We start from the raw sequence: 27,712 nt of genomic DNA on the forward strand, positions 1-27,712 counted from the left end.
TATTTTAAGTGATCAATCTCTAAACTCATAGGAGTGAATGCTTATTGGCAGTAAAAGGGGGTAAAAGAAATGTTTAAAAAAACATGTGTTCTTAAGTTTTAATCTTTAAGATTTACAAACTGAAAGTGTTTTTCCTTGAAGGACTCATACTGTGGATAACTGAAATCAGTGCTGGATGGTTTAAAAGCTCAGATTTTTTTTTACTCTACTATTTTAGATTAATTAACTTTTATATTATATTTGAAGTTTTTAAATGGCTATAAAAAATTGTTTCATGGCAATTATATTTTCTCCAAATGTGTGTGTTGGGGGGGTTGAAGGATGTAAGCCATCATGCTGCTGCACAGCTGCTTATCTTCTACTTATTTCAAAACAGGTAAACAAGACAAACACGTTTAATTCAGAAATTTGTTTTTGACAAAGTTTTTGATAGAAAAACTATTTAGATTAGAAAAAAGATTCTTCTACTAGTTTGACATTTTCACAACACTTAAAAACAGCTTACAAAGACGGGTCCATTATTAACAAAACACAAAAACAAACTACATCTCCAAGGTTTCTTAGGGATCTGGAAAAAATAAGGTAAAATTTCCATTTCGTAGGAAGAATGCGATCAGGGGTATTCTAGACGTTGGAGATCAAAAGACATCAGAAGTTTGTCATGAGAGCATTTGCTTGAGGGGGGAGCTTCTTCTTCGAGAAATTGGGGAGCAACAAGCTGCACCCTTTGGTCCTTCTCAGTAGTTCAAGTTGGGATGAGTCTGAGGCAACCCTGCCGCAGTCATACAGCCCTTCACCCCAATGTCCCATTTTTAGACTACAACAGATCTTACTTCTGATCCATTTTAGTTGATCAATCATGTTTGGGGTAACAGAGCAGACTCTGGAATGGTTCATGATTGGTTAGAAGAAATTAACCACAGTCGATGGGATGTTTAAACCCATCATCTCTTTAAAAGCCAGTTTTGTTCCAGTCTTTCATCCTTTGCCAAGCAGGTCTGTCTTCAGGCTTACAGTTGCCATGAGTTCATAAGTGATGGAAGTCGGAGCTTTTATTATTGTCCACATCAGCTGGACATTGAGACGGCGCTGCTGACTGCATCTACGAGGAGGCTCTCTTCTCCTCATATGGGGACTCATAGACCTCCATGGGTGGGCAGGTGCACACAAGGTTCTGGTCGCCGTAGATGTCGTCAATCCTTGAAATGGTTGGCCAGAATTTGGTCTCAGGTCTTATGAAGGGCTGTTAAAAGAAAAGGGAAACATAAATCAGACTTTATGAAGGACTCAAAGTTAAATCCTTGTTTTCTTTTCTCGGGGATAAACTCTTGTTTAAATGTTGAACCTCAACCAAACGATTTTTACCATATTTGGTCCATATTCATCAACTTTCTGCAATTAGAAATCAGAATCCTCTATTTCAGAGCAGGACAGTTTAAATACATTCATTTTAAAATGCCTTCTGAAGTAGGCTTTTAATCATTGTCAAACATATTATTTAAAAAGGGCTAGAAGCTTATTGCTCGCTCACTTCATCCATTTCAGAAGAGACTTGATGTGGTTGGAATCAGTATCCTCTGAACAACCTAACCTGTCTTTGGCTTCAGTCACTGAGCAGTCTGTCCGAGGTGAAGTCAGAAGATTTAGGGCTATTCTTCTATCCTTTTTGTGCAGCACAGCAGCACTAATGCCTGAAAAAGCCCTGCAGTATGACACTACCAACAGCAAGCTTCATCGTTCTTGTAATTGTGGCCAAATGGCTCAAATTATAGGCAGGGATGCTGGTGTTCAAACTTATTGCAGTGCTTAGACTTGAGTCCTTGTTTTGCATTAGGTTGCATCCTACAACAGTCCCATACTCCAATTCCCCTAAACACCTGAGGGTAATCCATCCATTCATACATGTTTGTAGAAGGAGCCTGTATGCCACATTGCTGGACTGTAATCCCATATGGTCATGAAGGTAACTGGAAAACCAGGGTAAGCAAATAACTGGCATCATAGTTTGTTTCATTGCAGTGACCCTGAACAGGGTGTTATTATTAGGAAGTCAGTACTTTAAAATCCTCACAGCACATCCAGTAGCAAAGGTAAACGGTTTGAAGGTTACTGACCCCGAAACATGACCAGTAGGACAAATTTAGTAAGGCATTATTTGCATTGATAAAGCTAGAGTAGTTTCAGTAAAATTAAGAATTTGATAAGAAGTCCAAAACTGAACTGAACTGAAAATTCAGACTGTTCTGTGATTCACATGAACAAATCTGAACCAGCTGTATCTCAATGAATTATTGTATTGCAAGCTTGTTGGGCTGAAAAAACACAACTGTTAGAAAAATGAACAATGTCTCTGTTTAGTGAGTCACTGGTTGAAAGGATACAGGTTAATTTATTCAGCAAATATCCATAGCAGGACAATTCAAAGTGCTGTATATGATAAAACTGGAGAAAAAAAAACATTGCTGTGGCATGCAGGTAAGACCAATAATAAATAATTCAAATAAGATGGTTGTGTAAAATAGATAAACTCATTGATAAAAAATGAGAGCAAAGTGAGACTGAAAATGTAACTAATATTTAGGTAAAACAGTCTTAAGTCAATGTAAACAGATTAGGTTTTAATCATGATTTAAAGGAGTTTCCCATGTTTTGCCACTAGATGGAGCTAAAGTTAAAGAAGTAATTTTCCAATAAGTTATAAATTCCAAACCAAAAATCACACTAAGGTGAGTTTATAGGGGTGTTTTAGGTCTGGGTAACAAAGACCTAAGAACAGGGTGTCAGGTTAATACACTGATGCTGATGCTTTATGATAGGCAGGAATCTCCGCTTGTCATTGGTCCTTGAAGACACTCACCAGTGGGAAGGCGGCGAACTCCCTGGAGTAAGGTCTGTCCCAGTTTGACGAAGAGATACATGCCAGAGAGTGAGGCGCCATCTGAACAGAAAATAGCGTGAAAACACAGACAAAGGCATGGAGACTGAACTTAGAAGCCATTTGCATTTCTGTCTCTGTTATTTTTTATTTCTTTTGTCCACTCGTTTTTGCACACATTAATTTCCACACTGTGGACCATTAAGACTTTATTCATCTCATTCCTTAATTAAATCAGGCTAGCGTACCTTAAGTGGGTTAATGCGGGAGTCCATCCTTCCCTCTTCAATGTCTGCTATCTCCTGACGGATAGCAAGCAAAGCATCACAGAACCGGTCCATCTCAGCCTTGTCCTCCGACTCGGTGGGTTCGATCATGAGTGTACCCGCTACCGGCCATGACATTGTCGGTGCATGGAAACCTGCACAAACAAATAATCTTTAATTCTCTGCATTTTTTAAATTAAAGATAAAGAGATGTAATTGATCATACCATAGTCCTGCAGCCTCTTAGCCAAATCGACAGCCTCAATATTAGCGGTCTTCTTGAATGGCCTCACATCCAGGATAAACTCATGTGCAACGAAACCTGCCCAAAACAAAGACGAACGTGTTTACCACTTAAAACCAATTTGTCCTGAGGCCACTTGTTTCCACGCGGACATGCTTTACCTTTCCTCCCTTTAAAGAGGATTTTATAGTGCCCTTCCAACCGTTTGGCCATGTAGTTAGCGTTGAGGATGGCCACCTCCGTAGCGTGAGTCAGTCCCTTTGACCCCATCATCTATTCAGAACAAACAACAGGGAGAGAATGCAGTTTGTCAAATTAAACTGATCTAAAAAGAATATGGCTTTAAAATCATTACAATCCAACATAAAAAGACAAAACATTCTTAAAAAACTATGCAATCACAACTTTTAAAAAAGGTACACTGGAAAAAAACAAAATCTAGTTAAGTCATTTTTTCTTAAAATAAGTGCATTTGTTCTTGGATTGAAGAGGTAAAAGACACATTTTGCCAATGGAACAAGAAAATTTACATTTAAAATAAGAAAACATAATTGCATTTCTAGTGCACGTTATCTAATTATCTTATTTAAAGAGTAAAAATACTCATTCCATTGGCAAATTATCTCATTTATCTAATCAAATTAAGGATAAATACACTTAATTTAAGAATTTTTTTTACTTATTTGTAGATAATTTTTCCGTGTAATAAAGTTGCTTCAAGGACAATTTTAGATAAATATTTACTGGAGTCAGTTTTTACCCAGTAAAAAAAACAATACAAACTTCTTTGTGAAACCTTATGCTTTATGCCCTCTAGTGGACGATCTAAGTACTACATGAGTAGTAAGCTTGAAGTACTTTAGGTGAGTAGTTCAGATAATTTAATTAATATTTAGGAGATAATTTCTCCTCTGTAGCTGCATAAGTAACCTTTAGAATCCCAAATAGTTTAGTGATAGCCGGGTCTCTTTTTAGTTTTGTTTATTGTTTCTTTGCAAGATAAAACTGTCTTATTCAGATAATATATTTCACCTAAAGTATCAAATAACCGGCTTTTAATGAAATTCCCTAAAGGGCCCATGTCTTGCAGCCATTGTATATCTACTTCATCCAACATATATTTTATTCAGGTTTTCTCAGGACATCTTAAAGTTGCAGGATAGACTCTTGAGGAGTAAAGTTTGGGTTCCGTGCTTTAAAAGGTTTCCTGAATGTTTGGGTTGTTCAGATTCTCTGCTGACCTTTATGTAAGCCCAAGAGATTGGCAGAATGGCGCTGGAGCCCCATGGTGCAGCGCTGATTGTTCCCAGTGAGCTGCTGCTGTTGACTGAATGCATGGCGACCACCGGGTGGCTGGGAAGGAAAGGGGCCAGGTGTGCCTTCCTGGTTGTCAAAACATGAATTCAGGTTTAGTTTTAAACAAGACGTAAAATAAAATACAAAAACAGATACATTTTTTGTCCTGCATGTAGAGGACGAAGTGTCTGCCCTTCCCTCCCTGGGATCTTAGACACTAATGAAAAGGTTCGGATGCGACTCACACTCCGATGGGGCCCATGCCGGGTCCTCCTCCGCCATGAGGGATGCAGAAGGTTTTGTGCAGGTTCAGGTGAGACACATCAGAGCCGTAATCTCCAGGGCGACACAAACCAACCTAAAGGCAACAATAAGGAGAAACTTACAGCAAAGAACACCAACAGTTCTCCAACAGATGGGACTTCATGAACTTCTTCCTGGGTGTTGTAAACCTGGTCTTCCTTCAGCTTTGTCTGCCAAAACTTCAGTTTGAAACGTTTTTATCATTGCATTGACTGTAAATACTGGGAGGTTCAAAACATTAGACCTTTTCTTGCAGCTATTTTCTAATCAATCTTTCTCACTTGAATGAAATGTCCTCTAGGAATTTCCAGTTTGAATGGTGAATCAAAGATAAGTTACATGGTATTTAGGTTGCAAGGAAAGAGGGAGATAAAATTGACAGAACTGACTGACAGTTCTAGAGTAAAACATTGTCCTTTATGCAATTAACTCAATTTGATGAAAGGTCAGAACTTTCTAAAGATACGACTAAAGAACACTATTTTTTCTGTCCCTCAAATAATTATCTGCACAGACAACATGTTATTCATTGACAGCACAATGACTCCTATCAGCCTTTATCATAAAGGGTTTGGTTCCCTGCTGCTCATCACAACAGAAAATCAATTACAACTAACCTGAGCGTTCATGTTGGCGCCATCCAGATACACCTGGCCGCCGTTTCCATGGATGAGTTCACAAACGTCTCGGATATTCTCCTCGAACACTCCAAATGTGGACGGGTACGTGATCATCATGGCCGCCAGGCTGGCCTTGTGTTTATCCACCTGGGACAGCCCAAAAAAAAAAACATCGCACAAGTAAATACTGAGTCGCTGTGATAAATATGAATCTATAAAAATCTCATTTAGTGTTTAACCGGCTGATCCGGTCGATTTTGTTTTTGCACTCAAAGTGCTCATACAGTCTTCCACAGATTGAACATCTGTTGTTCACCTTTTGTATCTTAACAATAAAAACTCTGCATTTCATTGGGATTTGATAGCCTAATAAAAGTAACCTTTTATAGTGAAGTGAAAAGATAACAATGCATGATTTATAAACCTTTTACAGATAAACAAGTCGGTTTGACCGAGCAGGTAAAGCATTAACACAATGAGACCAAACATTTTGGGCCTATTTGTAAAACCCTCTATGTGGGAAAATACAAATAGAGGAGCTTAGTCTAAACACACCACTGTGAAACATGGTGATAGAAGCATCATAAAAAGCATAAAAAGCAAGCGTAATTAGATTCAATAAAAAATGAGACCAGGGCAAAGGTTTACCTACCAATAGGTCAACAACCAAAAACATACATCTAGAGCTGCTGTAGATTTCAAAGCATATTATGCATATGTAAGAATGGCCTAGTCAAAGTAATGGCTTAATTGAAGCTGATAATCTATGACAGCATGTTTGCAATCCCAACTAAATAAGCTTTAGCTATTCTGCAAACAACAGTGGACAGAAATTGATGCTTCAAGATAGGCAAATGCCTCAGATATTTTGCAGCTTTAACTGCTAAGAACAGCAGTCCCTAAACTTCAATCAGCACATCATATGCTGAATATTTATTGTGTTGATCTATCACATAAACTCCAAATGAAAGAAATTGTGATCTTTATGTGACAAAATGCGTAAATATTAGTGGTTAAAAGCAGTTCTACAAAAGTTTGATTTGGGTCGATTTTGGCTCCCCCTAGTGGACAAAAGCTATATTGTTTTGCCTGAAGAAAGAAAATTTCCCATGAGGGGCAGCAACTGATGGGCTGACGACTTTAGAGACTGGAGGCAGATAAATATAATGCTATGTTTGATATTTTCAGAGTAAATACAGATATAGATCCCAACAGAAGTGCACAAAATTGCCTGAATATCAACCCTGCACAAAATGCACGAATATACAGTCTCTCAGGGATATTTAGGCGCATCGACTTCCGTCTTTATAATGAATGAGGAAAGTGATATATGAGGTAAAGCAGTCTGCATATTTAAGGTTGTTTTGTGTGGCAGGGTTACAGCCACTCTCCTCAAAGTTGTTAGTTCAACTAGTTGCTAGTCGACATATAATCACAAAAGTTCTGAAAGATATTTTCTGAAGCTTTAATAGTTACTTAGTGTTGGTTTTATATGTTTGCAAAATGTTTTAATCACTCTTTGCAGCTCTTATCTTCCAACTGTGGCTGTTTCTCACCAGAGCCTTGAGATGGGCCAGATCTATGTTGCCGTCTTTGTCGACCTCCACCACCTGAACCTTCATGCCCGCCATCTGAGCGCTGGCTGGGTTGGTGCCATGAGCTGATTTTGGGATGAGACAGACCTGAAGCAACAGGAAATGGTAAAGTGAATACCAAAAAGCAGAGTAAGCTGTAAGGATGGAAGGCCAACAAAGGGTTGGTTAATTGACTTATTTCTGTAATATTATATGAATTAAAGCTATTTAAATATGCATCAAAATCAGAGGTGAAAAAATAACATTTAGATTAGAGTTTTGTTCCAACTGGAGGGCTTCATAAGGGAAACTACAGCTTCTTGTTTTCTGCTGCACAGCACTCACCCCTGGTACTAATGAGTAACCTGTCTGTATGCGACTAATTGATTTCCTTCCTTATTAGGACGACACTTCTGGCATTTTGCAACTTGGTCACAAAGAACAGTGGGGCACTTAGACCTGTAGGTCGGCCAAAGTTAACAGATACTCAACTGGTGGAGTCTTAAAACATCCAAATATGGAATCTTGAAGGTGGATGGCCTGTGGTTGGATCACATCGCTTTCAGCCCCTTTGTTTGCACTGTTGTCAGATTGGACCTTGACTGTTAACAGGGATCAGTCTGCTATCTAAGATGTACTTATGAGGAAGCTATTGAAAACAAAGGCGGGAGGAAAAAAAAAAAGAAAAAGAAAGAAATCCTGGAGTCAGCCGGTCTTTAATCTGAGGCCGTGTTTTATCGACATCCTGCAGCCAATCAGCATGTTGGGATACGGAAGGCAATCATGCCTAAATCATGTTAATCTGTGATGTCAAAGCGACCTGCATTAGAAGCCAATAATAAATCCAGGAACCTTCGAAAAATGTCCTATAATAACCTGTTGACGTTAGTGAATCTGCATAATCAGGGAAAGTAAAGGTGATACGTGATATTTTATCATTAGATGTGTAATCACACATTATAATTTTTTTATTATTTTCTAGATTTTTTGTTATTTTAGTTTTAATGCGTGCAGCCCTTGAGGAATCATTTCCGTTTCACTCTTGCAATCTTTGGTTCCTTTAATGACTTATTTAATTTGAAGTAAATTATTAGATGAAGTTTCAGCTTTTTGTATTTAATCTCACAGTAAGCTGTGGGTAGGAATGATTCTTCTATCTGTGCAGAGCGGCTTCTATCTAATAAACTTTTAGATGCAGCCTAGCTCCTTAAGATGCGGTGCCATTTTTATGTTTAACTATTTAGATATCAGAAGTGACTGAAAAAAATCTTACTACATTGTTCTAGCTGCATAGAGATGGATCAGATTTTCTCTGTATAGTTTTATTTAATTAGACTGATTCTTCATTCCATGAGCACACTTACACTTCTGAAGTGCTCTCCCTTTGAGTTTAGGTAAGCTTTGATGGCAGCCAGGCCAGCGTATTCCCCCTGAGCACCACTGGAAAAAACAAGACAAACACACTAAGGTCATGAATCTCACAATATTAAGCCTGTCAAAGTCCAAAGAACAGTCTATCGTACAAAGAGAGCAAAAGACAGAGGATGAAAAAAACTAACTCCATGATAAACCTCTTGGCCAACACTGCTGATAACAGGAAAGGTGGGTGTGCACTTTTATCAGGAGTCACCTAGAAATGCATGAAGCATGAAGCTCCTGATGTAAGACTGAAGAATAGTGGCTGAGAATTGATTTATTTAGACCTCAAACTGATAATGTGTGAATAAATCAGCTGTATCAATAAAAAAGCTAAATAAAAAAAAGAAACAAGTCCTGGTTTTAATTACATAATTCAATATTCAAAACCATCTACCATAGCTGCAAACTAAGGAGAACTATGTTAGAAATGATGCAAGTAATGCCATCAAGGTAAATTATTCATGATGAGACAGAAAATATGAGACGTACCACTAAATCCATTTGTGGTCTATACATTGATAAAAACGACAGTTATTTTAAGAGTAAATGCATTTGAACAAAAGATTCTGGGCCAAATCTTCTCTCCCAAACAGCTTGTGCTGCAACTGACTCTTATTCTCCGATTAAAGTTTTAAGAAACAAGACATAGGAGCAACTTAGCAAATAAATGATTTAACATAGAGGATGTAGAGGAGCTGTATGTAACCATAGCAGACTAGGACCTGTGCATGGTGGTCACCAGTCTGTGGGGTTGCATTCTATTTCAGAGTCATTTTGTCCTAAATCAGTCTATCTGGTAGTACTGGAGCTGAGGCCAGGACAAAGGAGCAGCTATTTCATTATTTCCACTTCTAAATTCTGGAAACCCCAACAAAACCTCCTCTATGTCCTTAGTGAGGTTGAGCATTTGTGCCTTCGAAGATAGTTTGCTCTGAAAATGTGGAGATAAAGGATTGCAAAAGGCTGCAGAATCTCTGTTCAATATCTCTCAGTAAGGCTATCTGTGATAAAGACAAGACTTGACAGGATTTGGTAAGTGTCTCATTGTGCATGCAGCCCACATCCTTAGATCGGCTCAACTCAGAATGCATTTTACCTCACAACTGCAAACTCATTTACCCTACTAAAACCCACCAGGTCGCTGGCGACCCGGTGGACCTTAAGTGGGGATAATAATTCAGATTACATAAAATCCCACCGGTAAAATTCTTACCAGCAGATAGAGTCATTGCGTGCAGTTTCAAGCTGACACCAAAAGTTCAAAACCCCAAAAGGGTTAATAGAACAAATATAATACAGTAAAACCTGCCTTTTCTCAAGAATGTCTTTATTACTGCTGTTCAAAAAATTTCTCATTTCAGAGAATTAAAAAAAACAACTTTGAGTCATGTTTGAACTGATGCAGGTTGGTCTGTGCTCTAGTCACCCAATTTTAATTTATATATTCAGAAACTAGAGGGTGTTAGCTTTCAAATAATGTATTGCACATGTAATTTGGGCTTACAGTTCCTAAGTCATTTGCTTTTCCATTTGGGTATGCAAAATAGGTGAGGATTACCCAAAATGAGTTGATGTTAAGAGGTTAAGAGAAATACACAAGATTTTAAAGATAACAGGTTTTTCTTCAAAGATCAACTCAAAAACATTGGAATAAACCCCAAAGTTTTACACTTAGGTTAAACCTGATATCAACTTTTAATCTCTTTATCTTAATATCAATAAATACAAACTACCAGAAACTGAGGAATAATATTCAACATTTAAAATATATACTATGAGAGAAATATGTTGTTTTTAAATCAGAATCTGGTCGTCACTCCTTAAATCCTCTATATCCATCAAAGTTATTCAAAGTTTTACAGTATATAAGCCAGATAGGTGATTTGTTTCTTTTTGTGGAACTTGAGATGAATTGCCTTAGGTGTAGACATCATAAAAAAAATGAATTGTGTAAAAATCTGTGAAATCACCTGTTTGGCTGGAAGGAGATCTTATCGTAACCCGTCACTTCACACAGATCCTTCTCCAGCTGCCTGAAAAGTTTCTGGTAGCCCTCAGCTTGATCCAGAGGAACGAAGGGATGGATGTTAGCAAACTCTCGCCAGGTGATGGGCTAAGGAATGAGAACGCAATGAGAAAGCTATAAAAAAACTAATCATTTTAAACCAGTAAATCAAACAAGGAAGCAGAATCTTCATATCGTATATATTGAAGAGGATGAAGTTGTACTACAACCTACGCTCATTAACACCTCTGTTAAAGATGTGGGTAAAGCCTTAAAATGAGGCATGTCAGAGTTTTATAAAGTTTTAATGAATTATCATTATTATTGTTATAAATAATAAATGCCCACCCTAGTTTTATTTATTTTTTCTTCATTATTAAACTCACTGCTTCAAATTTATAATTAGTACATGTCTATATATTTTTATAGCATTCTATAATATTCATAATAGTGTGAATATTATGAATGTGAAAATATTATTATTTTCATATTCATTTCATAAAATTATTTCCTTTCTAGGAAAATAAATCTATATATTTTTAGAACTGATAGGGGTATAGAGGAAAGATTTAACATCTAATCCTGGACTTTCTTTTTTCCTGCATGATGTGACACTAAAGTCATTTTCTTACCATTCATCTGAATCATGCATTTTTTCCCCATAGCTCCTATTCTTTCACCAACAGTGGGATCAGAATCGTAGGCAGGAAAATAGCTTCGTTGTTCTGTCAGAACAGCATACGCTGTCAGATCGGCATACGCCTGTTATTTATCTAAACTAAATGAATTCTGAGTCTCAATAGTTTCTATGATTTTAAACATAAAAACAATATCTAACCAAATTTAAATTTCAGCACACATGTTTTTCACTACTAAAGTAACTTATTTTAAATTGATATTGACTAATATAGTTCTTACATAGAGAGGGCTCTTCTCTTAACATCCTGGAAACTTGTATCATGTCTGGCCATTTCTGCATCCGACAAATAACAGTATAATCAAAGCTGATTTTCTTTTTTAAAAGTTAAAAAAAAAGTGTTTTTGCTTGTCGGTATTCTGTTGCGTATTGGAGCAGTGTGAAATGTGTCTTTGCATTTGGTCATGCAATGAATTGTGGGAAACTGTGTAGCTTTTATGCAGCAGATAAGAAGGTCAGGAAGTCCCTATGCTAAGCATCCACTTCCAGTAAAGCAGATTTAAGAGAATCTTCGTAACATTTTAATTTACTGACTAATGACAACAGCGTAACTTATACTATCTCTTATACAAAAACCAAATCCGTTAATGTAATTTTCTCATATCATTCCCATTCTACACAGTGCTAAGGCAAACTGACCTCTATTACACATACCGGTATGTTAATAGTAACAATATATTTGGACCATTTAAAGTATAAAGTTTATCCATCCATACATTTTCTAACACGCTTAATCCCTAGTGGGGTCGCAAGGTACACCCCTGGACAGGTCGCCAGTCCATTGCAGGGCAACACAGAGACAAACAACCATTCACACACACCTAAGGAGGATTTAAAGAAGCCAATTAACCTAACAGTCACTCTTTTGGACTGTGGGAGGAAGCTGGAGTACCCAGAGAGAACCCACGCATGCTCAGGGAGAACATACTCCATGCAGATCAAACCCAGAACCTCCTTGCTGCAAGGCAGCGGTGCTACCCACTGCTCCACTGAGCAGCCCGTAAAGTTTAGTAATTTTTAAATGCATAAATTATAGTAATTTTAAACTGAATTCTTAGTTGAGAATATAACTATTATTTAGTACAGGATATCTTTACACCCAGAATAAATCTACTCAAATTCAAAGTTACATTTATCAGTATTTCCCTGAGTGTAATTATACAGCTGTGATAGAAGAGGAAATTACTTCAGGCATCTTTATAAGGAGCGCTGGCAAAAATAGAGCATTTTCTGATCAACTCACCATGAGCTCTGATGAGCTATTGAGCTTCATTGTGCAGGAGCCCTAAAAAAAAAAAAAAAAAAACTTGAATCCACTATTAGAAAATACATTTCAGGTATTCATATACATATCAGTGTGTTTTTTAAGACTAACCAGTGGTATCATGCTGTGCACCAGGGAAATGTCTTTGTTTTCCAGCCGCTTCATGTAGCGAACAATGTTGGTCTCAGAGTGGTAACTGAGTAAATAGATTTAAACATCACACAAAGATATAAATGAGGTAACAAACAGCCAAAATGCTGCTGAACTAAAACCAAACAGGCCATTTAGAGTTGATGACAAAGCATTTTAACACATATCAGTTATGTCGAAGAATAAATGGACTCAGGCTTTATGGCTCCAATAAAGGTGATAAGGTCTACTTTTAGAAACCAAGGGAGACATTTAAGAGGAGTGTTTAATCTCTCAGTTCATTTAGCAACAGAATGTTTCCTTCAGTAATCCTGCACTGATTAAATTTGCCAAACACGGATGGAAATATGAGATCCAGATACTCTTCTGATATGAAAAGATGGGGAAAATGCCATTATTAAAATTGCTTCAACATAAGACATCAAAGTTCTGATAAAAATAATAGCAGTATTTTGGTTTCTAGAATTTCCTTCTTTCATTTCAGGATATTTTGCAAAGATTACAACTATCCTGTCCGGGATTGATGCTGAGAAATTAGTCCATGCATTTGTTACTTTAAGGCTGGACTATTGTAATTCTTTACTATCAGGAAGTCCACAAAATGTAGTTAAAACCCTTCAACTGATCCAAAATGCTGCAACCAGAGTTCTGATGAAAATTAAAAAGAGAGATCACATTTCTTCTATCTTAGCTTCCCTTCATTTGCTTCCTGCCAAATAAAGGATTTAAAATCCTCCTTTTCATTTATAAAGCCTTGGCCTAGCTTCATCTTATATCAGATATCTTGTCATTCCTTATGCTTATAACAGAGCACTTTGATCTCAATCTTCAGGTTTACTTGTGGTTCCACGAATTTCTAAAAGTACAATGGGAGGCAGTGGAACCAACTACCAGACACCCTGTCAGCTTTTAAGATGAGGCTTACTTTCCTTTCTGACAGAGCCTGTGTTAAATTGGCTCCAGTTATCCTGAGCTAACGTTATAGTTATGCTGCTAAAGACTTGTAATGCTGGAGGACATAGGGACCACTTTCCATCTATTTACTTCATTCTATCTCTATTCTCCAAATCTGCAGCATTTGTTAGTTCAACGTCTTACTTGATGCTCTCTCTGCTTTTTCATATTTTCTCATCTGGCCTGTATGTCTGTGACACAATCCTAGAGAGAATATCGGCCGGGCTGCTGGCAGTAACACCTTTGCTATAGATGATAGAGTTAGGCCTGTTTTTTAGTGCTTAGTCCTGTGTCTCTCTGGGAAATAGCTGTCGATTTAGCGTTTACTGTGATTAGCTGTATGTGCACTATTTAACCCCTTTTAACATGAAAACTGGCTCAGACCTCGTCTGCTTATCTGTTTCTTTCCCTGAGAAACTAGTCCACCTATGGAGTTAGTTTACCGTTAGCCTTTTCTAACAGAAAGTATTTATGGATCGGTGGTTCTTTGTTCATTTAGTATGTCTGTATGTCACCTCCACTGAAGGCCACTCAGACTGAGCCTGGCTCTGCTGGGGGTTTCTTGCTGTTAAAAGGGAGTTTTTCCCCCTCTCTGTTGCTGGATGCATGCTCAGTGTGAGGAATTGTTTTCACTAACAACACATTGCAAGCCATGTTGCTACCTGCTCATCCAGGAGAAGTGAATCCTACAATGTCACATGCTGCTCGCGAGCCCCAGGTTGCAGACCCCTGGTCTATTGGCTGCATCTCTGATTAATACTGTCCTTACCCACAATTCTAACATGGACCTCCTTGTCTTGGTGTAATAAATTAAATGGTGCTCTAATAGATGTTGAAAGCTTGGATTATGTTTAATATCTCATCCTGGGATTAAGTTTTTCAAATTTTCCTGTAGTCTGGTAAGGTAAGAGGCTGTGAATACTTCTGTAATTTACTCCATTAAAGGGATTGATGAGAAACTGGTGACCAACCTGTTGAAGACCTGGTGTGTCAGGAACTTGCTTGTCCTTTTAAAAGGACTTCCCACAATCCCCTTCACTCGCTCGCCCATCTTCTCAGCAATCAGCTCCTTTAAAATGAAACATTTTACATTAAAACCAGGTGATAAAACAGCAACCTTAATTATCTATTATTTCAGAAGCAAATAAATTCAAGGTTTAACGTACAGCTGAAGATTCACAACCAAAGACCCAGAGCAAGTCATCCAAGTCTCTTTCAGTCACTGTTTCATCCAAAGAGACTCCCAGCTGTGTGTAGAGATTAAAATAACAGTTAAACATGGACAACATGCATGTGTGTAAAGCAAACTAGTAGTTAAAATACAATCATGCACACATCAAGGTAACAGTTTAACTTATGCTTTCTCTTATATAAAAGCAAATCTGACATATGATACCATATTTAACTCTTCATGCATGTTTGATACCAGCTTAATAATTTTTGTTATTTTAATGGAGAAGAATGCTTGAAAGAACTGTTGTCACTATCGTCTCATAAAGCTGATGCAAAGCCAGTCATGTCAGGTTTTCAATCATTTGCAGGTTCATGACTGGAAGGATTGGAATTCATTAATGACTGTTGTTAACCTTCAGCATTTGCTGTTCTGATACATAAGGAAAGCAAACTGCACCTTTTTTTATTAGAAACACTATTGTTGTGTTGCCTCCTGGCTAATTCTGTTTCATTTTGGCGGGGGGTTTTTTTGTAGATCTAAATACTTTGAGCATGTTTAGACCAGAAATCCCCACCCCCACCCGCTTGAATCACCCACTTTTCACTTTAATAGAATGCCCTTTTCTCACCACTCCCTCGGAGTAGACCCGCAGGTTTATCTGTCTCTGCACAGCTCTCTCCAGGATGTCCTTGGCAGCCACACTACAGTTTACCTTCAGGGTATCGAAAAACATGTCGCTGTGCAGGCGATGGCCCGCTCTCTTTAGCCCTGAAACAAAGTGAAGATGGGAAATGTTTAAATTTGGCCTAACCATTTGTTTTAGATTAGTCCTACTATAAACTTTAAAACAATACAGAGCATGCATACAGCTGAAATCACCATTTATTCAACTGGAAATATAAAAACATGCAAAATAACAGGGGTATTCTGATAACCTTGTGGACCCCACATTCTAGATAATCTATCTGTTAAAAGTTTCTGTAAAATATATAACTTAACTAGAAAGAGCAAATTTTTTTCTCTTAGTATGCAGAGAGATTAACTTACGCAGTAATAATTTTCTAGTTACTGCTGATAAATCCTTCTCAAAGACACAACACCTTGAACTGTAGATGATGAAGTACATATATTCTAAAGTTCCAAGATGCAAAAATAAACAGAATCTCCCCTAACGTTGTATTTGGACGTAACTGGAACGCTATAGTCACTTAACCAGCCCCAAGCACAGATTCAATACAGTTGTGTAAAAGAATAAGAAAATCAAGGGAATAAAGCGTTTCTTTGCCTTTCTGATGTTTTGCTTTTTTTTCTACCAATTGCACACATTGTACGGGAAAATTTCTTTCTGTGATAGTGTCCTTTCATGTTGCAAAGAGTGGAGAGAAGCATGTCGGTAAAATTGGGTAACAGAACAAACCTCAGTGGTTTCCTGACTTGCAAAAGTCTGCTATAGCTTTTCCAAAATTCCAGCATCAATTTCAGTCTTCTTAGATAGATCCATATATTTATATAATAATGCAAAACACTATCCTTCTCCAAATGCATGAAAATGGCACAATAGCACTACCAGCACTGTGCTCTGTAGAGTAGTTGGTCCCAAGGTGGAAGCCCAGGGGACCCAGAGAAGCTTCCTAAGGTGGATTTTATCATTGTCTTGATCTCTTCTCTTGTTTTATTAGTCAGTTTCCAGTAACTAAGGATTCTGTGATATATTATGTCATATCAACCCATATAGCATCAGATTTGAAAACCTCTGCAGTGAAAATGTACCTTCAGCAAGGATCAGAGCAGCATTGTGAGTCCTCTCAGCGATGTGTTTAAGTCCTTGTGGACCATGATACAGTGTATACATGGCTGCCATGTTCGCAAGTAGAGCCTTCAAGAAATTAAGTTCATTATTTGCTCAAACTTTGGCAAAATTTCTTTCAATTCAAAAGCTATAGCAACAACCAGCGGCAACTGCTGCTCGTTTTTTTAAAACACTTTAATGTAAGATTGACTAAACTTAAGCAGGGTCTTACTTGTGCTGTGCAAATGTTGCTGGTTGCCTTGTCTCTGCGGATGTGCTGCTCTCTGGTCTGCAGAGCTAAACGATACACCTCCTTACCAGCGGCGTCCCTGAAATAACGGGAAAAAAAATACATTCTTAAAGAACAACCTTTTTTATCCCGAAACAAAAACAGACGCTTCAAAAACTGCACCAGTTGTTTCTCACCTGGTGACTCCCACCATTCTACCGGGCATCATCCGGACCAGGTTGTCTTTGACTGCAAAGAAGGCAGCATGTGGGCCACCATAGCAGAGGGGAACCCCAAACCTCTGGGAACTACCTAGCGCAACGTCAACTCCAAACTCTCCAGGGGGACGGAGAACACAGAGAGCGAGCAGATCAGTGGCGCAACAAGCCAAGGCCTGAGAAAAAATGGAAAAAAACATTTGCACTCAACAGGATTCTTAAGCAAAAGCCCTTTAGGTGGGCTTTGGTGCATTTTGAAGGGAATCATCAACTGAAGCTTTATAGGGAAACCTGTAATGTTCTGTCAAACAAGACATTCAATGAAATATATAAATAAATAAAAAAGATATTCACATGAAATGTCCTTTTGCATAGGGACCATGATCCTATTTAAGGTGGTATTCGCTTTTAAAATATTATAAAAAACAGCCAATATAGACTCTTATATCCACATGATGTAAAAAAAAAACAATGTTTTACTTAAAGACTTGTTTCACGAAATAAACCTGAGGGTTTCTGAGCTAAAAGCTGTCTTACCCCTCCCTTGTGAGCTCTGTCTACCAGGGCAGTAAAGTCCTCTACTCTGCCATCAGTGTCTGGATACTGGAAGAGCACACCGCTCACATCCTTTCCACTGAAGTCCATCTCATGAGGCAGCTTCAGAACTGTTTTCACTCCAATGTAGCTGCAAACCAAAAGAAAAACAAAAAACGTTTGATGTAGATTTAATGTTTAACTCCTAAACTAACAGAGAATAGAGTATTTATAATTTTTATTTCATGGTAATCTACAGATTAGCAACATCACCTGACATTTCATTCACTTCTTTTATTTATTTTTTACTTATTTTTGATTTTGCTCACATGATCTAAATATTTTTCTATGAATTTTGTTGGACATACTTAGCTCTGGTCTGCACCACAGCAATGGTTTGAGGATGGCAACGCGGGTCGATGTAAAAGGTTCGTCTCTTGTTCTGTCTGTGAAAAACAAAACAACAGACTGCAGCTTCAATAACCAAAGATAAATCTTCAACCACATGGTATTTTTAATATGCATCAAAGCCTACACACTACTCACAGAGGGAATCCTTAATCTGAGATATTTAAGGTTTCCAACAGGTTGGAGTTTTTATACCTGTGGCAGAGCTGCATGGCCTCTGCAGCGGCTGTCCCCTCATCCAGCAGTGAAGCGTTGGCCACAGGCATGCCTGTGATGTCACAGATCATGGTCTGATAATTGAGAAGGGACTCCAGGCGGCCCTGAGAGACCTCTGGCTGGTAAGGCGTGTACTGAGTCACCCTGAGGACAAAAAAACTCGCAGTCAATCAAGTGAACCAGTTCGGACACGAGAACAATAGGCCAAAGTTGTTGTTAATCACGGGTGCAGGACGGCCTGTGGAATGCATTGTACATCTCCTCATGGACAGGGGAGTTCAGATAAAACATGGACAGGGATGGCTGGCTTGGATTTGGTTGAAAGAGAATCTTGTCTAGCAGAAAGCTGGACAGACGTGCATCATCTATTTTTACTTGAGACAAATCACAAGGCCTCAGATTAAAGGCACGTTGCACGCTGCAATCATTAAGCTTAAAGCACGGAACCAAAACTCATAAACCAATTGGCTTTGCATGACAAGATAACAGCCTCACGCGACTTTCACGATTTAGATCAAGTTTTAGCTAAGGACCCTCACCAGCCTGCATTCTCCAGGAGATTGCGCTGGATGGGTGGCGGTACAGAGCAGTTGTAGTAGCCCATTCCGATATAGGACCTCCAAACTTTGTTCTTTGCAGCAATCTTCTGCAAAGCCTCCAGAATCTCATTTTCACCTAGAAAAAAAAAATGAAAAAAGCAGCCATTACATATTTTTCCAAATATATACTTATTACATGGAATATCATTTACTATTACGATTATATATTTGAATTATTTAAAGAAATTGATCTACCAAAAGATGAATAGTAGTACATTTAATTAACTATATTTGAAACATCTAAGTAGAAAGACTGAACATCAAACCCCCGGCAAATGCAATCAAGTCTTGCATTAAGATCTGATTAAAAGCACTTCGTGTCCCATGTGAAAGACTGACTGCTTCACATGATGAGGATGATGATACAGTAGGTTCATGAGTAGAAGTCCACAAAGTTTAGATTAGGAAAATTTAACCACAAGTTAAACAATTTACAGTGGCCTCCAAAAGTATTAAAACTCCTTTAAAGTTTTACAACATATTGTAACAACAAACTTCTATATATTTTATGGGGATTTGTTTCTCTGAGTTTTAAGAATATGACAAAAAACTCTGGGATTTAGCAAAATTGCCAGAACTGGACGAGCTAAACAGGGAAAAGGTTTCAATGTCAGTTTGAATGGATGAATATTATGTGAATATCTGATTTTAACTATGTGTGCGTTGGATACGGGTCTATCCTCTTTAGAGGCTCACTATCCAATCTAGCTATGGTGGAGCTATTTTTTAAAAGAGAAAGCAAAAACATTAATTTATAGATGTAAGATGACCAAAGATACATATACGCCACACTTTTCAGAAATTATGTTATACATAAGGATAAGGAAAAAAAGCATCTTTCTCCTTTTAATTAAAAATGCTGGATGTCTTTGTGCTGCTCAATCACATTAAAGCCCGATAAAATACTATAAGGCTCTGTGTGACTTTTTAAACACTTTCGAACTGTTCTAGATGTTAAGAGAAAACCAAATAGACTAACTTTGACTCAGAGATCCCAAGATACGGTCCACCATGCATACAGTTTCTATCATAGTAGCAATGCTGCTGAAACTCAAGATAATGTTTTTATTTATAATAATAGCGACCCACCCTGATCTGTCTTAAATGCAGCAAATTATCATGCAACAAAAAAAAGCATCTGGGGATTCCTTTTTCTCAGTTCTTGTCAAAATGTCTGCCAGCACACACCCAGCTTCAGATTCCTCTGGCCTTCCCAGCTGCCTAGCAACAACAAAAAATGGACAAAAGTCCTGATTACTCCTGCTTTTAGGAGAAGAAACTTTACCCATGGTCCACAGTGGTGAGAATGAACAACTGGATGTGTGCAGCCATTTTCTTATCAAAAAGGTGCACATTAATGTTTGTAGATGTACAACAACAAACATAGATCTGAAAATGATGTGTCAATATAAGAATATGGAACTAAATTTGCTAAATATGTGGATGCTAGTCTATTTTGTCAAGAAAAACTACCATACTTTCCCATGAACTAGAGTTCTGCAGGGCAGGAGGGAAAAAATTCTGATTCAGGACCATCCAGGAGGTCTATTGTTGGACAGAGAATCCCTAGCTGGCTTTGCAAAGGAAAAGCCCTTCAAAGCTGAACAAGCAGAAAAACCAGCAGAACCTCTAGTTTATTCTTTCAGCATGGTTTACCGCTTTATGAAACTTGACAGAGTCAGCATGGGTCAGCACAAGGCCAGATCGGAGTGACTGGGTCATTCAGAAAAACTTTAAAAAAGGAATCCATAAGCTTAAATAAATTAATTCATACCAAGTAAATCTTTAATTAAAATTGTTAAAGCACTTTTCCCCTTAATATATAATTCTGTCTCAGCTGAGGGGGGAAAAGTAAAAGAGTCAACATTTTAAAAAAGCAACAAAAAACAATACATATAGAAGGCTTGATATAAAATTGCACTAAAGTATAATAATGTGTAAGATTTCCTGTGTTACTGTTCTTAAGATTAATAGTACTTCTAACACCAAACAAAAGAAAATTGGGAGGGTTAGCTTCCAGCTGTGTGAAACAATGAGTTACAAAACACCACCCCTCCCCCACCTGTTTCTGTGCACTCCATGTCAGCTGGCTAAAAGGAGCACACTGCACATTATCTTTGCCTACTAGGAAGATGCATTTATTGGTTCAGAAATATCTATGGTTTAAAACAAAAAGGTGACACTCACTAATGTGGCTTAATGTTTCTCTAATGAGCTCTTGAAATTATGTCTTTTAATTATATTACTTTGGCAGACCTCTATGTATAAAAACATTATAGATAACTATAATCATCCTGATTTTTTTTTTTTCAGAAACAGCTGATTTTTATTATATTTCTAACTCAAATCAGTTGGTAATTTTATTTGGAAAAACTTGATAGTGTGGTATCTATGGCGAATAAAAAATAAAGTCTTATAACCTGAGAAAACCTCATTAGCAATCAAATCAAACTAACCATGATCACATATAATTTCAATAGTTGTGTCAGAAATTCAAAGTTTTTCTTTTAAACATTTCAATATTTGCAAATTCTATCTTTTTTTGTATCTATTTGCTCTGACAGATCTCCATAACATGATGCCACCATTACCGTACTTAACAGCTATGCTCATGATTGAAAGCCTACCTAATTGGCTTGAATATTGTCCAAGTAGCTCAATCTTCTTTTATCCATATGACCAAACATTATACATACAGGTATGTATCTTATGCTTTCAATATTTGTAACGAGCCTTTTTTTAATCTAAGCTTTTTGTTGTGACATAATTTTGATGGCTACTGACTCAGTTACAGAAATTCAATCAGTGACTCCCTGTAAAATAAAAAATAAATGTTTTTTTTTGCAAATTAATGTTAAAATAATGTTTCTGTGTATATATATCTATATGAAATTGCCTTCTTTTATGAAAGCAGGCTTAATGTTCATCAGTATAAAAGACAGTGGCTTAGTAAACAATAGATGAAGCTGTTTATTCTTGAATCATGTCTTGAATTTCTCTTTATATTCTTCTGTTTCCTTACAAAATAAACTTTTGGAAATGAGCTGCATCCTGATGTAGAAACGCTGAGCAGAAGAGATATTGAGGTCAGTCTGTAATGCAGATCCCAGTAAAGTCACCTTATTAGGAATGTGATGTAATGTGAAGGCTGCAACCAGATTGAACTGGACGTGGGACCGGAGCTCAGGGCTAAACTTTACACTCCAGTTGCCATCCTATGAGCATCGGCTTCCCATCAGGAGATTGGTGCTGCTTCGCAAAAACAACTCCTAATATGTTCAAAGGAAGACTTAACGGGGAGAGCGCTCCGCGGCGCACAATGGAGCTGCAACCTACATTTCAGCCACAAACTTGGCTTCATTGAGCGCAGGCTGGATGAGGAGAGACAGCCGAGCACAATACCAGCTGCTGAGGGAGACAAAGAGGACCACAGTCTCCCTACCCCCACTTTATTTAAGTTTGCTTTTGCTTTTTAAAGGTTAAAAATGTCGGAGGATTTCATTTGATCAGTGCAAAAATTTATCTAAACTTACAAATTGGATCGTCCATCTTCAAACTGCGCTGAATTCGGATGGAGGATGGAACTGTGTTTTCTATCAACTGGTCGACTGACTGTGAAAAAAAAGCATTTCAATCAATCAAAAGCAATAAAAGAATTTCCTGTTCTTAGATGAGTTTAAGTTAAACTGTATAAAGCAGGATGAATGAAAAAAATAATAATAATCTTACCTCGAGTCCCAAAACATCCAGCATTTCTCTCTTCTCCCTCTCACCTGGACCGATGTGCCTCTCTGCAAAGTCATCGTGTCTGGGTAAAATGCGCTCTATCTGCCTGGAGGAGGCGGCTGCAGAGGTAGAGAGACCCCGGGCTGCTGCTCCTGCTGTTGTTAGGGACGCTGAGCTGCGCTGGAGCCGGATCCTGCTCTGAGCTTTCCAAGCAGAGCTGCTCCGCCTGCACGGTGCGCACCGACTCACCGACTTGGACACAAAGAAACTCCACGACTTAGCGCAGCTCTGCATTTCTAGATCACTGTGCAGGGCGAGGATGGCTGGAAAAAAAAAACAGTGACCCCCTTCCCTCCACTGTGCGCGGAGATCGCCTATTACTAACTCTTTCAAACGGCACATTTATACCATTGCACAGTTGCACAACAGCGGACCAATGGGCGCGGAGAGGCTCCGTGACGAAGCGACGAGCCCCAGCAAAACCGCGGCCCAAGTTTTTGACGCGCCAGCCCCCTTTGACCAAAAGAAGAACAAAAAGGAAACGTGTCGTTAAATCGATCTTTAAACCTTATTTTAAAGCCTTAAGGTCGGACTTTGATGCGCGCGCTCTGATGCTGCGCAATAAGGTTTTATAACTCCCAACACCCACCTGCTCATGAAAATAAAGAAATACTTCTCTAAGCCACCTTTTGCTACTTTTCAAACAAATTAAAAATGTTCACAAACAAAGTAATTCTATTGTGATTTAAGTGTAAGGTTTGCACATCTTTAGTGTTTATATCAGAACCTACTTGCTTTTTTTCTATTAATCCTCTCTTAAATCTTTCTCAACTTATTTTATTTTAAGGTTCGTAACATTTTTAATTACCGAACCTTTAAAGTTATAGGAATATACAACAATCTAAAATTCTTAAGACAGGAAAGCAGACCCACAGGCTGACACATCCTCCACTATGCTTTCATGTACCTGTCTCTGGCTCAGGAGAGATTCCATCACTAACTAGTTTAAGCTTAACTTTTTATGTTACTGTACAGCTGCAAAGGGGCAGGGCAAACTGTGACAGGATGCAGCAACAAGATCCAACAATAATAGCTGGTAAATCTCTTTTGCATTTCATCATTATTGGAAAAATAGGGGAAATGTATTATTAGCTGGAATTTCAACATCAAACATTGTAACAGATGTTGGGGACTTGGTGTTAACGACAGCATGTAAAAACCTGTTTACTTTACACCAACATGCCAACAAAGGTAAAGCGTTTCTTCATTAATCATCGTTAAGTCTCCAATGTTTGTGATAGTAGAATAGTATATTTTTATTTTCAGCTCCTTTTTTTTATTTTTTTTTCCTTTTAATAATTTATAATTACAAGTAAATCATTTTGCTCATTTAATCAGGGCACCAAAGAATCATCTCAAACAAGACTTCCTCCATATTGCTTTACTGGTGCCTTTTAAACTCAGGGCAGGAAGATCTTCTAGATTTTAAGCTCCCATTATATCAGAACTTGAGAAGGATTTCTGCAAAATATTTAAATTTGTTCACGTGTCACCCAACTCCAACACTTAACATTTTTTTAACATGTCATTTGTTTTTTTATTTAATCAGTTTCTCCAGAAAGAAATAAGCAGCCTCACGAAATGACACTTTGTCAAAAGATTGCCCATTTTATTTATTTTTTTGCTTTATTTTGTAGTACTACTTCTACTACTATTACTACTAACAATCAATGGTCACAGTGGTCCAACGTAAAGATATAGTGGAGGACGTTCTTTTTTCAGGTGGATCATCAAAGTAAATGGTCCTCCTAATTGTCAATCATTCTGGTGATATGTTTACATAAGGCCGTCCTACGTGCTCGTCCTCATTTTCACTTACCGGTGGTGAGTCTGACTTTGTGGAAAATTGCAAATCGTCTTTTGCAAAGTGAGCTTATATGAACGATGCAAACAGCAACTTTTAAACAGAGTGTGCACAAGGAGAAATGGGCTTGTCCATGCTCTCACACACGTTTAATAGGTATTCCCTATCAAGAGCAGGTCCAGGGCTGTGCCTGTGCATTTTTTTTAAACTGGAGAGGGTAGCTCTTTTTCTTTTTTTTATTCACGAAAATCCTCCACCATACCTTTAAGTGTATCTAATTAATGTTCAACTACATTTCTGGTTTGAAAACTGCATGTTTCCAGGTAGAAGACAAACTTTTGAGGATAATGGGGTTACTTCATTGATTCCAAAGGCAGTTTTTTTTTTTTCGTTGGATCATTTTCCTGCTGGAAAACATCACTTAAGATCAAATTTTAACCATATGGTTCAAAGTTTCCCCCTTGGACAAAAATAGAGCAAATGCACTATAGGGTAGCTCTACTTTATCTCAAAAACATGCCTTTGCTGTTTTTTTGTTGTTGTTTTTTTGCATAAAAACAAAAACAAATTTCATATGTGATTTAGAAGTGATGGTTTATTACATATCAGCAGATTGTCATTCGGCTTTTGCATCATTTCTGTTTTGTTTATTTACTAATTTGCCTTCAGTCAGCACAGAAAGCAAAAAGATGCTAGACCAATGTAAGAGGATTATGTTATTTTTAGCAAGGTCCTCCTTTTTTTTAATTATTATTTTACAGTAAACATCTATAAACACTGTGATGTAAACATCAATGAAGTGGTATATGTGGAATATATAATCTTGTTAGTGTTTATTCAGAGGATAAATGTATGTTAACCATCAAGACTATATTCAACATCTTATTAATTTCTCTGAGTGAAAGATATGAAGTATCATCACAAACTCTGGTATAAATGACACAAAATAAGAAGTAAACCATCTTCTTTACACCTCATTCATATTGATTTGTTTTTATCAGCTACTTTAATCATCTTATGCACGCAGAGAAATCAGCAAGCGTTCAAAATATGTGCTGAAACTAGCAATCCAACCTGGTTTAACCTCAACTGCTCTCTGCAAGGAGGAGGTTTTGAGCAATCAATCAAATTTCCTAGAAAATAGGAAAGGTATCCAACTTCCTGGTTTCTGTTATTGTCTAATAACTGCTCCTGACATGAGTCAAGCTCATGGACAAACCGTTCCCTAACTTAAAACAAGGTCACCTCTTTCTTGTCAGAGCTGACTCATGATTGATTGTTCCCGACTAGAACTGGTTCAGCAATGCTTATTCATCCTGGAAAAAAATAATAACCAGCATAACCTTTCTTTGTGTCTTCTTCATTTGTTTGTGTTTTACTGTTATGAATGTTTTTGCTGTTTATGAATAAAGTTGGCATAAATTTCCCCATTGTGGGAGAATAAAGGGATTTTCTATTCTATTGTATTCTTTCTAAATGCAAGGTTGCAACTATTTTGCAAACTGATTAATCTGTTGATGTTTTTGATTAATAGAATAGAGTAGAAAAAATAGAATTCAACTTTATTCTCATTAAACTGTCACAAGTACAAAGCAATAATCGGATAATAATAGAATAGCCAAAGAAGACTTGTAGGAAATTAAACCAGGTGAAACAAACTTTCCCACTTTTTTTTAATATACATCTTAAATGCAATTTTTTTTTTGTACAATTGCTGCTCTAAGTGGGTTGCTCTGTCAGCTAAAAGCATGTTTTAGAGTCTCTTTACTCAAGGTAATGATTAATCAATTACTCAATTAGTTGACGATTATTTCAATAATTTATTAATTTGGTTAATATCAGTTTTAGCCCTATAAATGATATATTAATTTTGGTCTTTGAACTTCGTCTTTTTTTTTTTTTTGAAGAATTATGTGTTCCAGCACATCAGTGAGTCAAGCACATATTTAAACTGGGCTTTGCAAAAGGAGCAGCAGGTTGGTACTCGCCTTTCAGTTGAAAAAAAAAAGCAACATGGCTGCATATATAATATATATATTTATATATACAGACACACTTGTACTATTCAAACTATTCTTATTCTCTTTATTGATACTCATGAGCTCAGGTCTGATCTGAACCTGAGCAGCATTCTGTAACATCAATTAGGGATGAAATTACAATCTCTTGTGTTGTGTAACACGTGAGAGCAATTAAAATAAAACTAGAGCAACAAAAAGTTGTTCCAGGACATCATGTTTTAGCATGAACTCTTTACATCAGTTTACATTTTGTTCCAGTGTTCCATAACAACGCTCTGCAGCCGAGTGATTGCTATTTGTCACGAAAGATGCAGGATTATAATTATACAAGCAGCTCAGCTGAACATGCAGCACAATGAAGTTTAAAAACAGGGAAAAATCTGTAAGAGGGTCACATTGGGAAGCTCATTTCAGCACCTTGTATCTGGGATCTCAGTCTTCTTGTCAGGACCCGGATTTCAAGATGACCACAGGTGAAGGTAGGAACGTAGACCGCAGCAAATCAAGAGCTGATACACACAGCTCTGTCTTTTTTATCTCAGTTTTTGTCCCCTTCTTACACGCCGCAAGAACTACAGATGGAAATCAGTTAAGAAGCTGAGAATCTTGCTTTATATCTTTACTCTCTTTGAGTTATTTTCTTCCTGTACATAGAGTATGATGGAATAAATAAATAAAACCTTGTTAAACCCACATTTTATTCATTTAGAGTCAAACAAAAAGCAAGAAGTCCAAGTGATTTATGAATAAGCATCCTTGATAGTACAATATAAAAATAGGTTTTTGATCGTAAAATAAGTGCATACTATCTCATTTATCTAAGTATTTCTATTATTTTACAGTCACGACTCTTTAGATCCTTTCAACAAATTACCGACAAGTATTCCTAAAAACAGTAGAAGTCCAAGGTTTCTGTTTGAGCTGAACTGTTTCCAGCAATCTTCAGCTTTGTTGATGTCCACAGTGTAAATCTAGGAGACAGAAAAAGTAAATGTATGAATAAAAAAAAAAATCAATGCTTAGCATTTATGTTACAGAGCAGAACTATAACATAAATTCCTCACCTGGCGTCCAAGGTGAACGGCCACAGCGCTTAAAGCAACATAGTAAGGAAGGGTCTGCTCAGCGTTGACTCCAGCTACGATAAGCCCCGACATCATGGCCACCGTGAAACCACTCAGCCAAAGTTTGGTTTGCTCCTGGAACATTAGCGCTGTGGATTTTACTCCCACCTTAACGTCATCCTCTTTATCCTGGATCAAACAGA

The 27,712-nt window shown here is 37.5% G+C and overlaps 2 protein-coding genes across 2 annotated transcripts in view; both read right to left on the bottom strand.

The window, feature by feature from the left end:
• Positions 1-379: 379 nt before the first annotated feature.
• gldc (glycine dehydrogenase (decarboxylating)) lies at positions 380-22,961 on the bottom strand. The gene is made up of 25 exons (XM_015375406.1): positions 22,564-22,961; positions 22,368-22,446; positions 18,775-18,910; positions 18,215-18,379; positions 17,980-18,057; positions 17,615-17,762; positions 17,057-17,253; positions 16,863-16,959; positions 16,612-16,717; positions 15,470-15,609; positions 14,834-14,914; positions 14,639-14,736; positions 12,675-12,759; positions 12,543-12,584; positions 10,568-10,710; positions 8,543-8,618; positions 7,161-7,286; positions 5,602-5,751; positions 4,927-5,039; positions 4,627-4,768; positions 3,547-3,658; positions 3,368-3,463; positions 3,124-3,296; positions 2,858-2,938; positions 380-1,243 (listed from the first exon to the last, which is right to left on the bottom strand). The coding sequence occupies exons 1-25, from the start codon at positions 22,852-22,854 to the stop codon at positions 1,103-1,105; spliced, it is 3,096 nt and encodes a 1,031-aa protein (XP_015230892.1). The 5' UTR covers positions 22,855-22,961; the 3' UTR covers positions 380-1,102.
• A 3,567-nt stretch (positions 22,962-26,528) lies between these two features.
• Positions 26,529-27,712, bottom strand: part of coq2 (coenzyme Q2 4-hydroxybenzoate polyprenyltransferase) — a 7,888-nt gene continuing 6,704 nt past the window's right edge. The window contains exons 6-7 of the mRNA XM_015375384.1: positions 27,510-27,698; positions 26,529-27,416 (exon numbers count right to left, since the gene is read on the bottom strand). Of these exons, the coding sequence (XP_015230870.1) occupies positions 27,288-27,416; positions 27,510-27,698 (318 nt within the window). The 3' untranslated portion in view covers positions 26,529-27,287. The remainder of the gene's footprint in view (positions 27,417-27,509; positions 27,699-27,712) is intronic.

The sequence above is a fragment of the Cyprinodon variegatus genome, unplaced genomic scaffold (genome assembly GCF_000732505.1).
Source record: "Cyprinodon variegatus isolate N-32 unplaced genomic scaffold, C_variegatus-1.0 Scaffold118, whole genome shotgun sequence".
NCBI lineage: Eukaryota > Metazoa > Chordata > Actinopteri > Cyprinodontiformes > Cyprinodontidae > Cyprinodon > Cyprinodon variegatus.

Excerpts from the sequence above, each read along its gene's own strand:
- gldc (XM_015375406.1), bottom strand. The coding sequence starts at position 22,854 with ATGCAGAGCTGCGCTAAGTCGTGGAGTTTCTTTGTGTCCAAGTCGGTG. Across the intron at positions 18,380-18,774 it reads CTCCTGGAGAATGCAGGCTG|GGTGACTCAGTACACGCCTT; the intron begins GTGAGGGTCCTT and ends TTTTGTCCTCAG. Across the intron at positions 15,610-16,611 it reads TGCTCTGATCCTTGCTGAAG|GGCTAAAGAGAGCGGGCCAT; the intron begins GTACATTTTCAC and ends ACTTTGTTTCAG.